General features: G+C 36.5%; 1 protein-coding gene across 1 annotated transcript in view; it reads left to right on the top strand.

Moving 5' to 3' along the window:
• The window catches only part of ACBD6 (acyl-CoA binding domain containing 6), a 128,783-nt gene that overhangs the window by 33,876 nt on the left and 77,959 nt on the right, over window positions 1-16,948 (top strand). Inside the window, exon 4 of the mRNA XM_026669234.2 lies at window positions 6,997-7,079. Coding sequence (XP_026525019.1) covers window positions 6,997-7,079 — 83 coding nt within the window. The remainder of the gene's footprint in view (window positions 1-6,996; window positions 7,080-16,948) is intronic.

The raw sequence follows: 16,948 nt of genomic DNA on the forward strand, positions 1-16,948 counted from the left end.
ATTTATCAACTCTTTTGAAATTTTTGGAATCTGTCATGCAAAGGTGTATCTTTGGAGACACAGTCTATGAGCATATATGTCAAGATTGATAAGAGGACTTTGCAACCCAAGCAAGGTTAAATGAAAATCTTAATATTATTTAAAGGTATCATTGGAAACTGTTTACCCTCTTTTTAAGGGTCATGGCTTTCCGAATGGAATCCATGCTGTTTCTAGGCAGAATTTGGGTCTAGGCAGAATTTCAGACTGGGAAGTTTTTTGTTTTTGTGTAAGAATTTAGTAATCAGAGCAACTACTCATTGGAATTCACACATCTATATTCAATTAGAACTTGATATAAAACAGCTTTGATCTACATTTCATAGTTGCCACTTAATTTCATTTTAATAAGTGAACAAGCTTTCTGAGTATTTGGCAGATATGCAGCAATGCAACTTCTGTGCAAGGTTCTTTTCTTTCTTCATATATAAGGCTAACTAATAATATACCAATGGTATATTGAATGCCATGGGTATCTGCTTGATACATCACTATGCTATCCTTATTGCCCTTTAATTTTTATAGAAGGGAAAGAAGCAACCAAACAGAACTGAGATAAACATTAACAAAAATACTGACGAAGTCAATATTTTAAAACGTATTTGTTTGTTTCAGTAGAACAAAAGGATCTTCATTTTTTATCAGTAGATACAAATCTGTAGAATAGCTTGAAACATTCTGAGCAAAAAAAAAAAGCTATGCAGGTATTTTGGTACCTGTGTGTTCAAAGTATTTCACTTTTAAGCTCAAAAATGTCTATTTTGAGTTGTGTTGTTTCAAATGTTCTGGTCTATTCCAAGCATTTTATCTGAACTCTTTATTTCATGTGTGCAGGCGTGATGTTTTCCTCAGCTTAATCAATACAAGAGCTAGAATTGAATATCTCCCCAGCTTTGTTGACTTAAACTAGATGGAACAATGTGACTGGATTTTATTGAACTGCTGGAGAAAGAACTCCAAAACTTTCTAACTTCCTCATCAAGGGATGACTTGGTTCAGAGGGGCACTTCTGCAGGAGCATTTAGTGGCCGGATCCTAAATAGCACCCCCCCCCCACAACTAACTTGCACCCATAGACTCTCTCAATCCTTTCCACTCACTCTCATCAAGCATCAGAGAACCCACATTCTTCCCCAATCTACCTACCTGGAACAAGCCCAGGCTCCTCATTCCGACAGAGAGATGGACAAACGGACAGATAGATGTTTGCACACACAAACACAGAGTGCTCACCCAGGGAAAGTCAAACATATTGCCAAAACTAACTACGGCCACTTCCTCCAAATCGGCACAAGTTCCTCAGTCCAAAGATGAAAAGTTCAGCCTCAGTACATTGCAGTCCTCTGGTTAAGATGGCAAAAAGTCTGGAGCAAGCCATCCACACAAGCCAGCCATGGACTCCACTCCATCCTCTTTAAGTCTGGTGATCACCTGGAAAAGGCAAAATAGCCAATGATTCCAGCAAAAAGTTGTGCAGCAGTTGCAGGACAAAAGTCAATCAACTAACTTTCCACTTACCCACTCAGCTGAATCCACTGTTATTAGACCAACTCTGCCACATGCCTATGGCCTTTAACACAGGAGTGAAATGGCATGGGGCAAAAAGAGGGCCTAATGAACCAAATTGTGCCAGATCTTTCCATAAAACAGGAGACGGACAGTGAGCAAAGAGCCATGGTAGGTAGCAATCTTAAACTGTGAGTTTAATTGCCAAGAAAAAAAAATTACCTTGAGAACTTGGGGGGGAAGGTATCAGAGTTATTGAGATTATATTGAGTATAAAGTTATAATCACCTTGCTAGGGTGACAAGGCAGGCAGAGGCCAAGTAACCAAGCACCAGATATTCTGCCTTTCATATTCAGGCTGTGAGGTTTGCAAATCACTACTCTCAGCCATTGGAGTCAGCAGCAGTGGCTGAAGGGGAGATTTCTTCTAACAAAGATATATTAGGTGATAACAGCAGCAGTGGCCTTTTCAAAAGCTCTGACTAGTCCCAACAAGAAGATAGGCAGAGTCACCTGAAGGACACAGAATCCATCATTGAAGACATGGTGGGCCCAGATTGGAGGAAAAGGTGGCTGTATTGGGTAAAGCACACCAAACAGCAGATGATCCACAATGAAACCAAAAACGAACTGTAGAAGATGATGAAATGCAACAAGGAGCACCCGGCTTCCCTGGCCAATGACAAGGTCACCACTGTCCAGAAGAATCTCGAGGCCCAAGGGGTGGCGGTGGTATCCAGATTGTGCAATTCTGTTTTTATTTGGAAGATGGGATAAACAGAAGGGAGGGATTTTCATCCTGGGATGGCCTTCTCCCCCTTCTACTCCATTACATGTAAGCCAAGGAGCTTAAAATAAAATGTTGGCATCTGTGGGGGGAAAAGAAAAAGAAGAAGAAGATAGGATCCAGTTTCAGCAGCCCTGGCAGAAAGTGCCAAACACCAGCAGGGAGCACATGAACCACTCCCATCCAGATTTTGTGGCCCTGAAACACTTGCATCAATGGTGAAGTGGAATGAAAGATTGAGGTAGCAGGCAACACAAACTGCTGTGACCTTCCAGCAGTCTCTTCTTCCTACCAACAAGGGGGACTGTTCTGGTCAGAACCTGGTATTCAGCAGGTTCTGACCAGTTCTGGAGAACCAGTAGCAGAAATTTTGAATAGTCTGGAGAACCGGCAAATACCACCTCTGACTGGAGATTTTACCATATCCTTCCCCTGCCACGCCCACCAAGTTACACCCACAGAACTGGTAGTAAAAAAAATTTGAATCCCACCTCTGCTACACTGGGCAGTAACTGCTGAACGCCACAAGAGACTGGCTGAATTGCCAATTTTTGTCCTCTGTGGTGAGATGCAAAGAATTCATTCATGTTCTGTGATATCTCCACATCCTCTTGGAGTGGCCCTTTTCCTCCCCTTGTCATCGAACAGTCCAAAAGCATCTGTCCGGTTTCCTGCTTCTATTGTAGCTGGATAAATTTTAATTTTTGTTTTTTGTTTCCAGCCAGGTACTCCTCAGACTCTTTTTTTGCCAGTGCTTATATTTCCTTTTGATCTTCTTGGTTTGGCAAGAATAACCTCCTTGACTGAATTTGTCAGCCAAATGGGCACCCTCGTGATTTTTTTTCCTTTTCTGCATTGAAATATACATTTTGCCTAGGCTCCCAATTTTGCTGTTTTCAATAATTTCTTTTTTTATCAGTCTCTTCATTTAGGAAATATTTTCCCTTCCCAAGTCTAGAATAGAATAGAATACTTTATTGGCCAAGTGTGATTGGACACACAAGAAATTTGTCTTGGTGTAAATGCTCTCAGTGTACATAAAAGAAAAGATACATTCGTTAAGAATCAAGAATCATGAGGTACAACACTTAATGATAGTCATAGGGTACAATCAGCAATCAAGTCATATTAGGAAACAGTCAATATAATAAAGTCTAATATTTCAGTGTGGAATCTAATTGCATGAGGTCATTGTTCCCCATCATGTCTACTACACTCAGATCCAAGCATCATGACCAACTCTTTCAAGATGTACTTCTAGAATTTGTTTTCTTTATTATGAGGGAATATGAATACATCCAGTCTGTTTGTGAATAATTAAAGTATATTATAACAGCATTTCCTCCTTTGTATACTTCCGCTACTGATGTTTATAACTTAAAACATGGCAGTCTCTTATTTGGGTGATTGTGATGGAATTGTAGGAGAATGGATGGCAGAATCTGGGGGCAGAGTTAAAAGAGGGATCAGCCTAAAACCCCTACGTAGCCAGAAGTTGAACTAAGTCCAGCCTCCCTTGAATTCTGTTTACCCTTGTCTAAATCCAAGCAGCTGCTAACTGTTAGTTGTGTGTAGGCATGAGTAGCAGTAAATCAGTTTAACTGGACCTTCATATGTGGACCTGATCTTTTGCACCTGACACTAATCCAATTCATTTGTGGCTATGTAGGGATTCTAGGCTGATCTGTCTTTCAGCTCCACCCTCAGATTCTGCCACCCCTTTTCCCAAAAGAATGTAAACCTGGAGAAGTAGTGGAAGGAAGTCTTGGCAGCACAGAACTTTCCCAGGGAGGAGGAAGTATATTCTATTAGAAAGAAGTCCAAATTACGAGACTGCGTGCAGTTGAAGAGGGTAGCTACATCCTAGAATCCCTCAGTATATGTCTAATAGATTAGAAGCATATAGCTTTAGTTTGGCAAGATTCTATCCATTAGGTGTAACAAATAAATGGTTGAACTCAATTGGATTTTGCCGTGTCATCTTGAGCTTAGATCTAACAGTAATTGATCAATTTTAATCCTAATATAACCAGAATAGATTTAAATTGCCTCCTAAATATAAGAAGGAAGGGGTCATCCTCACTTCTGGACTAGTAGAGGTTTCCACTGAGAAGGCCCATCATACAGATCATGTCAATAGACTCTCTCTGGATGTTTATACCAGCAAAGCAGATTCTATCTTATGAAGACATTGCCCAATATCATTTGGTACAATGCAATGAAGGGCTTAAAAACGAGCACTTGGAATTCTGTCTAGCAGCTAATGCAACAACTTCAAAATAGATGGTATTCTATGCTAATGGGATTGACACAACAGGAGCCTTGCCACCAGATTTTGAACTACCAGTAGCTTCTGAGTTGTCTCCAAAGGTAGCCCTACTAGGTAGACCAGAAAATCAACTCCACAGAAAGATTTGAGCTATACTTTATTTAATTAAGCTCTTGACTCTTGATTGAGGTATACTTCCTCTTCTTAGCTTCAGTGAGTCAGAGAAGTGTTTGCCCAATCTGCTTCTGAATATTATCTTGTTCCACTAGTTTTTAAAAATGTTTCACCCCTCCCCCCTTGCCTAGGTAGTAGTTCTTGCATAGTTTCGTCAGAGCCATCTCCCTTGCTCTTACAACAAATCACCATCACCAGGGAATCCCAACTGCTGCAGTAACCAAATCTGAGGAAAGACAAGTATGAAGAATCCTCAGATCTTGCATTAGCTTCTTCAGGGGACCTTTACTCCTTGAATAGTGAGTACCAGAACTGTGATCAACTCTGACTTAGAGGAATAAGCAGCTGAGGGCTGCTTAACAATCTCAGCATTCAGCAAGATGTCAATTAGAAAATAAATGAGAATTATTTTACATTAATGTGTATTAATTTTATCTTCCTTAAAAAAAAAAAGCTTTGTTGTATTATTTTTTTAAAAAAAGATTCGGTAAGCTGTCAACCACCTGAAGTTGACTGATCCAGGCAGATAGTTATGTAGGAGAATCAGATGATAAACAAATCATCCAAAGACAACCTAGGTGGAGAACATATTGGGAACCGGAAAATACCAAGCACAGGCACTCTGCTCTTCAAGAAACAAAGATGATGTATTTTTTAATCCTTGGAGCCTGTCTATATTGGGCTGACTGCCAACAGTCAGGCTCTTTGTTGGGAACAACCAAACCAAACTCACTTCTCTGCTCCTTCCTGTTTGCAATCTGAATCTTAGTTGTTTGACCCTGGGTAACTGATTAACTTCCTTGACAGCTGGCTCCCTGGGCTACTGTGCTTACAGTATCCTTGCTCTATTTCGACTTTGGAGTGAGCTGCCACAGAAAAAAAAAACTTGCTCTCCCACATCAGTTGAGTGTGAGAGAGAGAATACGAGAACTCAACAGTTCTCTCCCTGCCATGTAAATAATTGCTTGCCACTCACTAGTGAACTTATTTGTAAGTAAGTTTGGCGTGTATGTGCTCAACCTGAAACAAGACAGGGACTGATATTAAAAGGTTACTCGAATGGCATCAAGCAGCTCAGTCTTGGTAGATTTAGTCCGAGCTTGTTATGTCTCACTCTTCCTAACCACTTGCAGGCACTGATTCACAACTTGTATGACATCTCCATCTCAGCCTGGGATAGCTACGTATAATTGACTGTCATTGGCATATTGGTGACACTCACCCTGAGCCAGCAGATGATCTCTCTCAACAGCTATATGTATATATTAAATAATACAGGAGAGAGGCTCAAATGATGGAAAACCCCACAAAGGAGGTCCCAAGGGCTCAATTCCTGCTCTTCCAGCACCCCCAATTAAATCAAGAAATTAAGGTAGAAGCAGAACCATAAAAATGTTGCCTTCAACTCCCTGCAGGCAATCCAGAAAGATACTGTGCCCCATATGTTGATGCTATAGAGAACATTTTCTAATGTTGATGTTGTTGATGTCTCCTCCCCAGCATTTAGGAGTCTACCTAGTTGACATATTATGTCCAAAACTTCCATGCTAGTCAAACAAATGACTCCGTACCCATCATGAAGTCATTTCTCCATATTTCTATTAAATCTCCTATTACTAGAATACAAAGTAGTTGCATGCATACTAGTCTTTTAAGATCTGCTTCAGAGACTGAGTAACCTGGTTTCCTGACTGTATTGTAAGATTTGCACATGAGTCTTAACTTGCTTAATATGGAGCTGCTGCCTGAGACACTTCATTGCTGGCTCCTTCATGCTTGTTCAACCAATTTCAGAAATAATTTTCTGCACTTGTTTAATATTGTATTTGTTTTCCAATACGGAACACTTAACATCATAAGATTTCTGTCTAAATTGAAGCTGAAAGTAAGGAAGCTTGAAGAATCATCAGTGGAGTTGACTGTGATATCAGTTCGGTTCTAATAATGACAACACATTCCTGGACTCATATGAACTCAAAAGTATGTTATTATTATGTATACTTATTTGATATATTTAGTACCTAGCTGGTGGATCTTGGCATAACTGTTATAAGTTTGCTTTTCATTGTTGATAAGGCAAGGTATAGTTTTTGTGATCTTAAATGTTATAACTAGTGTCTGAAAATGAGAGGGGGAAATGATTCTATGGAATTATTCTTGACAATGATCTGCATAGTTTCAGAATCAAAATGTGTAAACAAGTATTATTATGTTCTTTCAGATATCAGAAAAGAAAGGAAAGGAAGGAAAATCTGTATATGGAGGTCCAGTTGTCAGCTCATTGTATCAAGAAGAAACCATCAGGTAAATTTGTCTGATATTTTTATAATTTCTGGCATTTTTCAGAATATTTGAAACAAGATACTTTTCCTCTCAGATTAGAAATAACACAAAAGTACTTTCTAGGCATATAACAGTTTAAATCAGTAATTGTCTATATTGCTGGTACTAATTTATCCCTAATGTGAAATGTTTGGGTGTATCTATGTGTATGTTATGTGTATGTTTTTCAGGTTAAATTGTTTAAATTTTGTAGAAAGATTAATATTTGGGAGGAAATATTAAATAAGAACTGTAATGATTTTTAATCTCCTTGCCCTTCACTTTTATTTATAAGCTGTATTCAGTGCTTTTTAATTGAATGTTCTAGCTGAAGCTATAGTCTTATATATCTAACTGGAAACCTCCCTGGAAAATCAGTTCAGAGTTCTGATGTAAGCACTGATAAAATTGTATGGTAACTCTTTATTAACCTCTTAACAAAAAATAAAGATTATGCTAAATGATACAGCTGGTCAAGACAAATTAAGGAAGCAGTATAAATATAAGGTTACTAATTGAGGTCAGTTTGTGAAATTAAAAGAAAAATGTGTGAAGATTAAATATGAAAGTTATGATTAAATAAAAGAAGCTAAGAAATGGGAAATATAGAGTAATGAAATACGTAACGTCTTTGTTCCGTTAAACATACTGAAACTTTGAGCTGATGCCAGCCATACAAGATAGACCAGATCAAGAAAACAATGTAATGTAGGTCAGTACTATTTTTATTATAAATTATAACTTTTTAAATTATAAATTTAATTATAAATTATAAATTTTTATTTAACAGATATAGTAACAGAGTCTGGCAATCTGATTATGCTTTCCCTTTCCTCCCTTTGCCCTGGACACATTTTCTCAAGGTCTTTTCTTGGCTCAGGCCCCCTCCAATTTGACAATTCCCTTGTTAGCTGCTCTTCCTCTATCCTTTAAAGCCATTCCCTTTTCCTTCCATTGGTAAATTCATTTGTAAATTCAGCCTTTAGATAAGGGTAATAATATTGTTGGTAAATGGGCATCTCCAGAATTTCTAGATTGAGAATAGAGAACCAAATTGATAATACCCACATGCCTCTGTTGTGGGTAAGGTATTTGATTGGATGATATTCTGTTGATTTGTGTGAGTAAAATTCTTCCCTGGATTCCAAGCAGTTCAGTTCAAGTTCAGACCAGGATTTGAAACAAAAATCGACTATCCCCAAAGACCTATTTAGATAAATGCTGAAAGCACCACACCTGAAGAACACTTATAAACATTCTGTTGCTACCTGGAAAGATGTTCTCTGGAGCTTATTCTTGCAAATGCAGATGTATATGCATTATCTGTTTTGCCCATGTTGTATTACCTTTGGAACTGGTCTGGAAGCTTCAGTTGGTACTGTTTCAGAAAACAAGATTTCCATCTAGTCCTGGATAATATAAGTAAGGATTTTGGCAGTCATTTTCTTTCTGTACTAATGGGCATTTGAAGGAGCTTGCTGCTTTGTCAGAATGAAATAAGTAACATATTTGGTCTGTTAATCAGATTGAAAGTTTGAGCTTATGCCACAAGATCCATCTTATTTATTCATGGACTGCATGCAGCGTCATGGTACACATACAAGAGACCTTCTGACCTGTTCCTTGGTTCTTCTGTTTAAAAGTGAATGATGAAAAATTCTATCTTCTCTACTTTTGTTGTTGTTGACCTGTTAACATTTTATTATCTTCAATGAACATTGATTCTCTTTCTCTTGTCTCTATATATATATATTACTATCCTTCACTTAATTGAAGTTTAGCTTTCCTGATATCTGCTTTACAATTCTGGTTGTATGAGTCTTCCATTGTAATCTTTCCTCTTTCTATTTCCTGTACATGTACATTTTCAAACCTTCACTAACTTCTTAGTCTGGTTTTTTCCACTGTTACTAATTGTTCTTATTGAAATGTTTGCAATTGTGCTGTTGTGTTCGGCTTGACTCCTTGTAATTCCATAGAGTACATAAATGTTTATATTATATTATCTGTAATAATAACATGGAATTTTTTCTGTCACTTCTTTATTCCCACCCACTTTTCCATTGTCCTCTTTTATTTCCTTCAACCTTAGTAAGCATAGTCATTTTTTTCCAATTTGATATCTATTTACATCATGATGTTCTGACTTTCTGTTTGACTTTTCGTTGGAGATGATGATTAGCAATTTTTATTTGGTTCAGGATTGATTGATCAGTTCTTATAATGACTGACTCAGGATCTATAGTTTGAAAAGTATATTTAAAGGAGTTGCCACTTGGCTTCTGGATGCAATTCAAACTGCTGAAGGTCACTTACAATGACCTTCGTGGCATAGGGCCTGGTTATTTGAGGGATTGTCTGTCTCTGACTCTTTTTGCTGATCCAGTGAGATTGGGCAAAGTGACTGTACTTCATCTGGCAGAATTCAAGAAACATGCTTTCTCTCTTTTGCAGTGTCTGCTCTCTATAATAATATCCCCCCCCCCCCCAAAAAAAAATCTGAGTAGCTTCTACACTGATGTCATTCAGAAGCTATCAACAGCCTGAATGTTCTTTGAGGCTTTAGGGCAAAATGATGATTGATTAGGGTCTGGGGGAATGATTGGGGAGGGTTGGTTTTTTGGTTCATATATTTGTCTTCATGCTGTTCATGAACTCAATTTTGTTTTTTGTATTTACTTTTTAATTTTAATAGGTAATTGTCACATCCTTTTTAGTATAGGTTTAGAGAATGATCTTTCTAAATTCTTAGGACACAGAATCTTTTCCTGCATTTGTTTGTATAGATACAAACTGCTTCCTCTTCCTCAGAAGACTAGTTTATGACATTAATTTCTTCTTCATCTGTAGCTTATGTCTATGTTTATTTTTTCAATTTTGGAAATAGAACCCATATATTTGACAAAAATAGTTCATGGTTTCTTTGTACTTGGAAGCAATCTGTTTCAGATTGCACTTCTCTATCTTTGGTTGCCTACTATATAGCTGATTTAATTCCAAAGTTGCATATCAATGATAACCATGTGTCAAGTCTGTATTAATGTTGCTTAAAATAAATTTCAGCAATAAACAATGGATTCTCTTCGTGAAATACTGTTTGTCTATGATTTGTACTGTTGGGTTTCTCTTATTCTAGATTTCTCCATTTCTTCTGCTTTTGCATTCCAGTCATTTATTAGTTGTAGTAAAATACAGATGGTTCTCGACTTATGACTACAACTGAGTCGGAAATTTGTTGTAGGTCATTGTAGTCATCAAGCAAGTCACCCATGTTGGCTACCTTGCTCAATGGCTACAATTCCAGTTTGTCCTGTTGCAATTTTTAAACAATCATGTAGCAGTGCCTGAAAAGGTGGGGTTTGGGTAGTCCACCAGCATGCACAAAGTTGGTATGGGCTGGAAGGCCCTAGTCAGCTAGCTATGATGCATGTCTTTGGAAGATGATTTCTAAATAGGAAAAACTTCATAAGAAGTTACTTTCCATATGATCTTGTTCTTCACACCTGAAGCAAAATTAAGAAGCATAATACTGTACTTAATCTCTTCCATTATCTAGGATAAGAATTATGTAAATAGTATTTATTTACTTTTTAGCACAAATGAAATTTGCAAGGGGAGTATTATTTCTCAGATAACTTCTAAAGAATACTACAAGCTCTTATTGTAGAATTCCTTTAAAGTTTGAGTATTGAAGAAATGGAAATGTCTATAACTTTTAAATATGTGGTTTCTTTTCAAATAAAATATGGAATTGTCCTTTCTATAGAAATTAAGGACGTCCAGTTTTAGAAAAATAGGTACAAGTGGTGTGGTCTTGTAAACAATTCCTATGCAAGCAGCAAATGTTATACAGTATAATGGCTTCTTAATCTTATTAAATTATACCTGGAATAGTCACATTTACCCTTCTTATCTTTTGATTATCTTTTCTTAGAAATATGTTTCAGATTGCCCTATGAAAACAGATCTGCTGGACTAATGGATTTTTTTTCTTTTTTAGTAGAAGTCTTATAATTTTAGACTGAGGGAAGCACATTCTTCCTACAAGAAAACATTGATCTCCATCTTTATCCATGATTGACTTAACTAAAACAACAACAACTGAGCAAGCAGGTCAAACCTCTCATGCCTCCATATATTCTATTCACATCCTCAAGAAGTAAATAGAAAAATATGAAAATAATTCAAAATAGTTGGGCAAACAGTTGCTGTCTACATCGAGTCATTTCAAATAAACATGGTTCCTTGAATCCAGATAAAAAGGATGAAATTTAAAGTCAACAAACATTTTATTACTGATTCCTGCCTCTCAATCTCCAGTTTTATTTTATAAGAAACATGCTTGATAGTCCCTATCATATTTTTCACTCTGATGCCATGTAATTTATCAGAATGTTATTAATCCCATTAATCCAAGCAGCCATCTGGCAAACTCTTAGGGTTAGACCAGCCTAGTACTGAAATGGAAAGATTGATAGCTCTAGAATTGATTATTTGATCTGAGAGATAAATGAACAACTTTGACAGAAAGTACCAGAGGTCAGTATACATGGACACATATGTACTGTAGTCCTAAAAAAATTAAGAACAGCTTTCCTTACATAGTTTATACATTTTCCCTAAATAAGTAATTCAGAAATTATTCAGTCTCAAATTCTTGTTAGGAATGTTAATACCCCAAAAAACCCCCATTAAAAGAAAAAAAAAAAAAAAAAAAAAAAAAACCCCCCCCCCCCCAACCCCCCCCCCCCCCCCCCCCCCCCCCCCCCCCCCCCCCCCCCCCCCCCCCCCCCCCCCCCCCCCCCCCCCCCCCCCCCCCCCCCCCCCCCACCCCACACCCCCCCCCCACCCCCCCCCAACCCCCCCATATTAAATTGCAGAAATAAACATGGAACCATACAATGGATATCATTGAGTTTCTCCTAGCATTAAGTTTGTACTCACATAAAAAATGAGTCCGTTCCTTGAAAGATCAGAGAGAGAGAGGTATCTCAATTGTTTTTTATATATAACACAAACAACAACATAAGAAAGACATTACAAAATTATAACAGATTCCCAAGTTTCAGCCAGATTCCTTTCTTGCATACATTGGAAATAAGGAATATAATTTCTTAATTTCAACATTTTATGTTACCTGTTTGGAGATATACCTCAAAACCTTCTTTACCACTTTTAGGTTATAAATAACTTAGGTTTGTCTTCACTAAAATGAAGTTTCTCAGACCCCAGGGTCTTTGATAAGAGATCCATCATTTGTATTTTCCCAATCTGGTAGAAAGAGGACTTTCTCAGTATTTTGTCCAGAAGCTACTGTACAATATTCTTTCCAGGAGCTATTCCATCCTCTTTTTGAGAAGTAAAATTTTTTTTCATTCCAAAAGATATAGAAAAGTCACTTTGGAGACTGACTATTCATATAGAAGAATGAAATGGGCAGCATATAAATTTAGTAAATAAATATTTGTCTTATCAAGATTAATATTTATTTTGCAGGTAATAATTTCTTTTACTAGAATCCTGATTCTTAAGTTGTTTTATTTATTTTTGTTCATTCTTGTGTTGTACTGTAGGTAATCAAATGCTTTCAATAATAGTCAATGCCCAAGTAAAAAGCCCAAACTATGAATGTTGGGCTAGGCTTCTACATCCCCTCTTCTTTATTTGCAATTTACCCATACATTGACATTGCATTTGAAGAAGGATATACAGCAGCATTTAAGAGAGAGTGATGCTTAAATAAAAAACAGTTCCGTACATCAAAGTATTGGGAAGCTTAAACTGTGATCTAAGATGCTGTATAAATTTCTTCCAATAAAGAGGTAAGGATAAAAAGAAAGACTTCTACAGTAAATTAGAATTTAGGAATCAAGATTATTGTCTTTTAAAGAGCTATTGAACTTCATTCGTGATACTGCCAGATTTAAAGGTTCTCAAGCATTGGTAAAGAACACCTTATTGTAAACATTTGGATGTTTTGTTTAAACTTTTAAATGTTGACAATAAAGTATTCTTATTGTAGATGCCTGCTTCAAGCTTTAAAGGAAGGACCAAGAAGAAATAACTCACTAGCTCCGTGAGTGTGGAAATGTATTCATATAAAAGAGCAAGGAAATTACTTAATTACTTATTTACCCTGCCTGTATGGTTTTATGATTTATGTTTGAGTTTAATGAATAACTCAAGGCAGTGAACCTACCTAATAATCCCTTTTCCTCCAGTTTCCCCACAAAACAATTCTGTGAGGTGACTTGGGCTGAGGTAGAGAATGCTTGTTCTTTAAAAAACAAATGAGAGCAGAAATGATGTGATCAGTATCATTTAGTAGATTTTGCTAACGTTTAAAATACTACTTTACATTTGTTATCAATTGTAGAGTCAGTAAGGGAAACAAGGGAAAAAAATCAGCTTTCCAATAATTGCAATTTATTATCCAAGCATCGATTAAAATTAAATTTTCCAGTTACTGAGGTACAGCTTGAAATCAAATGAGGTAATGGTTTACTGGTGGCGGTGGCATAATTTTCTTCAAGGAACGTACAGCGAGGACCTTTATTTGCATTCTCATTTTCTAACAAGTGTGGAGGATACTTTTACCCAGGTGAACTAGAATATTGCTAAGCTAAATTCTCTTACACTGAAAGAAAAACAAAAGTATATTACTTTGAGTGAAGGGGTGTGCATGGTTTTTCACAGGTTCCTGCATTACTAATCTTGCGTGTAGTGTATGCTTTTTTCATGCGTGGGCAATTGGGTAACACATGTCTCATTAGGTTCTGGTTATTCTCTGAGGAGAGCACAGAAGTCTACAGGCAAGTGGGCATCACTTCCTCTCTAGGGAAGCAGACTGTTCAGAATAAACTTGAGTTATGGATTTATTCAGCCTATAAAACCTCAGCTGGCATAAATAATGGAGAAAGCAAAGGTTTGTCTGCAATGCATACCTCAGGGAGACATGCTTGCTTCTCTCCCCACACCGCCTTTTCTTATGAAAATGATCCCAGTTGCACTGATAGATAATAACAACACCAAGCAATTAAAAGCTATGGGTGGCTGGAGAGAGGAGAAAGGGTTCAGTTAATGAGCTTTTCCTCTTCCTGTACCCAAGAGAGCCTCAGAAGTGATGGGGCTATTAAACGAAGAGATAATTAGAGATTATGAGAGGATGGGCCCTATGAGATGTAAGAGGGCCTTGACATAAACAGTATCTGTTGCAACTGTGTCTTGGCTTCCATCGCTTGCTTCAGTAGCACAATGACAAGCAGACAGGAAAGACCACCTGTTTGTGGCACATGGTATTCTTTCTGTAACAGTTAGATGATTTCAGAAAAATAGGAGGAAATAGTGATGGAACACAGCCATCTTATCAGCTGGCTGTTTAGTTTCAAAGCTGACATGCTAGAAAAGCTGACAAAGAAGATTTGTGCATTATTTCCAGTACTGGATAGTGCTACAGCTCTCAACAATATTTTTTTCCTTTAAAAAATAATAATAGATGTTTGCTGAAGATACCCTAGGTAATACAGCATATGATAAGACGTTTGAGGTTTTCATTCGGAAAAGATGTACTTGTTGGAGATAAAGGCAATTTTTTTCCTTACTATTATCTGTTTTAGGATTTTTTTTTCTTTTTGCACATATTTATTTTCTTAAAATATTTTTAATTAGTTTTTTATATTAGTTTTATGTAACATAATCCTTAATAAAGCTATTGGAAAAGAATGGAATTAAGGAACAAAAATCAACATATGTTCTCTTCTACTGAAACCTTCCTCATAGTTGTATCTTAGTGACTCAAAATAAGGATTCTTAACATGGTACCCTGATTTAAAATTTCCCAGTTTCAGAATGGTTGGCACTGATTTTTTCGAAGCATTCAGCTCAACTGAAGACAGATTGAGACCTCTAAGTGAATTTTTGCTATTTCTCAGTCATTTGATATTCTAATTTTCCATCCTCCTCCTCCAATTCTTGTATCAACCTTCTTACTCTTTCTTATCTTAATTTATGGGCTAACCACCTCCCTGGTGTGCATGTTCGAAAAAAATTCTGTTTTGCCCTTTTCACCTCTTTAACTCTCTCATCCTGATTTATAATATTCAATTTATGCCTAGTAAGAAACATCTCTCTCCTCATTTTTTCATCTTGTGTTTTTTTTTGTAATCTACTTTCTAGGTCTTTAATCCCCTCCTGTAATTTATTATATAATCTTAAAGTGGCCTATTAACAAAAGTTTGAAAACAGATTATAATGTAATGTAACTGAATGTACAATAAACAGATCTTATAACTCAACTACAGTAAATCTCTATCACCACCAAATAACTGTTTTATAAGTGGCTACTATTAATAAACCAATTATCATTGTCTCTACTTTCAGCATTTCATCCCTCTCTGGCACTGTTCAAAATTCTACATCCCTAAGACGTGCTAGCCACAATGTGCAAAACTGATATTAACCTTATTGTTAGTAGGGAATGTTGCATATGGCATTTGTACGATTAAGGCCAATAATATATTCTAAATCTTCTGATCTTTCTGAAAAGTGTTAAATGAAAGCTGAAATCTACCAAAACCATGTTGGTAGTTTGCTGAAATCTACCAATAGCAGAGGGCAAACTCCGCCTCATCTAGTGATAGCTATGCCATATAAAACATTGGAACTTTGAATGTAAGAGGAATAAATGGTAAAGAGCATGAATGAACAAATGAAATAAAAATTAGTATATTGTTGCCTATTAAACTAATGGGAAAGTTGTAATGAATCTGAAAGAACTTGTAGAATTCAGCCAATGAATGTATTCAGAGTAATAACATAGAGTTAACTGTGGATAAAAAGGATAAAAATATATATCATATTGTTTCAATTAATATTATCTAGATAATTGTATGTACATAGATTGATCATTACATGGTTTACATGCTGCGCCCCTGTGAATGATGATTGTGAAAAAAAATCATAGATGATTCCAGGGAGGGGGGGAATTAAACATTCTGAATGAACAATCTAACATGAATGTTACTCAGTTAGGTGGCATGAATGGATAGATGAGAATGAGAGAGTGCAGAAAAGTAACTATGCCATTCAAAGACTTGAGTATGAACAACCACAGTGAATATTTTGCTAATATATGCTTTAAATATAGGTTTATTAATTCATACATAAACAACACACATACGTGCATGCACTCACAACAAAGGGATGAATATAAATGTAAACAGATCTAATTGTTTAAAGTAATGAAATATATCATTAGTGAAACATACAAGAGAGAGGAGAGATTCAGAATGTGTAACAAACCATTTGATAGCATTAAGAGCTTTCTTGATTAGGAAAGGACGTGAAAGAAAGGAAATATGAAATAAATGAGAGTTGAAGTAGAATATTGGCAGGAATAAAAAATATGAATCCTTTATGGATAAGAATCTCACAAAAAAATGTATGGCAATTGACAAAAGAAAGGTGTGGAAGATGCTTGGGAAAGAGTAAAGAGAATGATGTTACAATGTGCCACACAGTGGTGTGGAGTTATGCTAATGGAAAGTACAAAAATATGCTTGGTGGAATGATGAAGTGAAAAATGATAGTGGATAAGAAGAATGGTACAATAAATAAGGATAAGAAAAAGGTATTGTATAACTTGTGTAGAAAGAAGAAAACAATTGTGAAGAAGATAGTCAAATTTTGTTTGACAGAATCCCGACTGAAAGAATACAATGGATGACACTGAGCAAAATTTGGAAAATAAAGTGTGAGGTCCATGTGAGGCAGAGGTGTGCAGATCAGATTGTTGTTCATCAGCAGGTCATTAACAAACATATAAACTTGAGAAGGTGTTATGGAAAGCTTAC

This window comes from Notechis scutatus, chromosome 3, assembly GCF_049901735.1.
Source record: "Notechis scutatus isolate UNSWTSFEM ecotype Mainland chromosome 3, rNotScu1.2, whole genome shotgun sequence".
Classification (NCBI taxonomy): Eukaryota; Metazoa; Chordata; class Lepidosauria; order Squamata; family Elapidae; genus Notechis; species Notechis scutatus.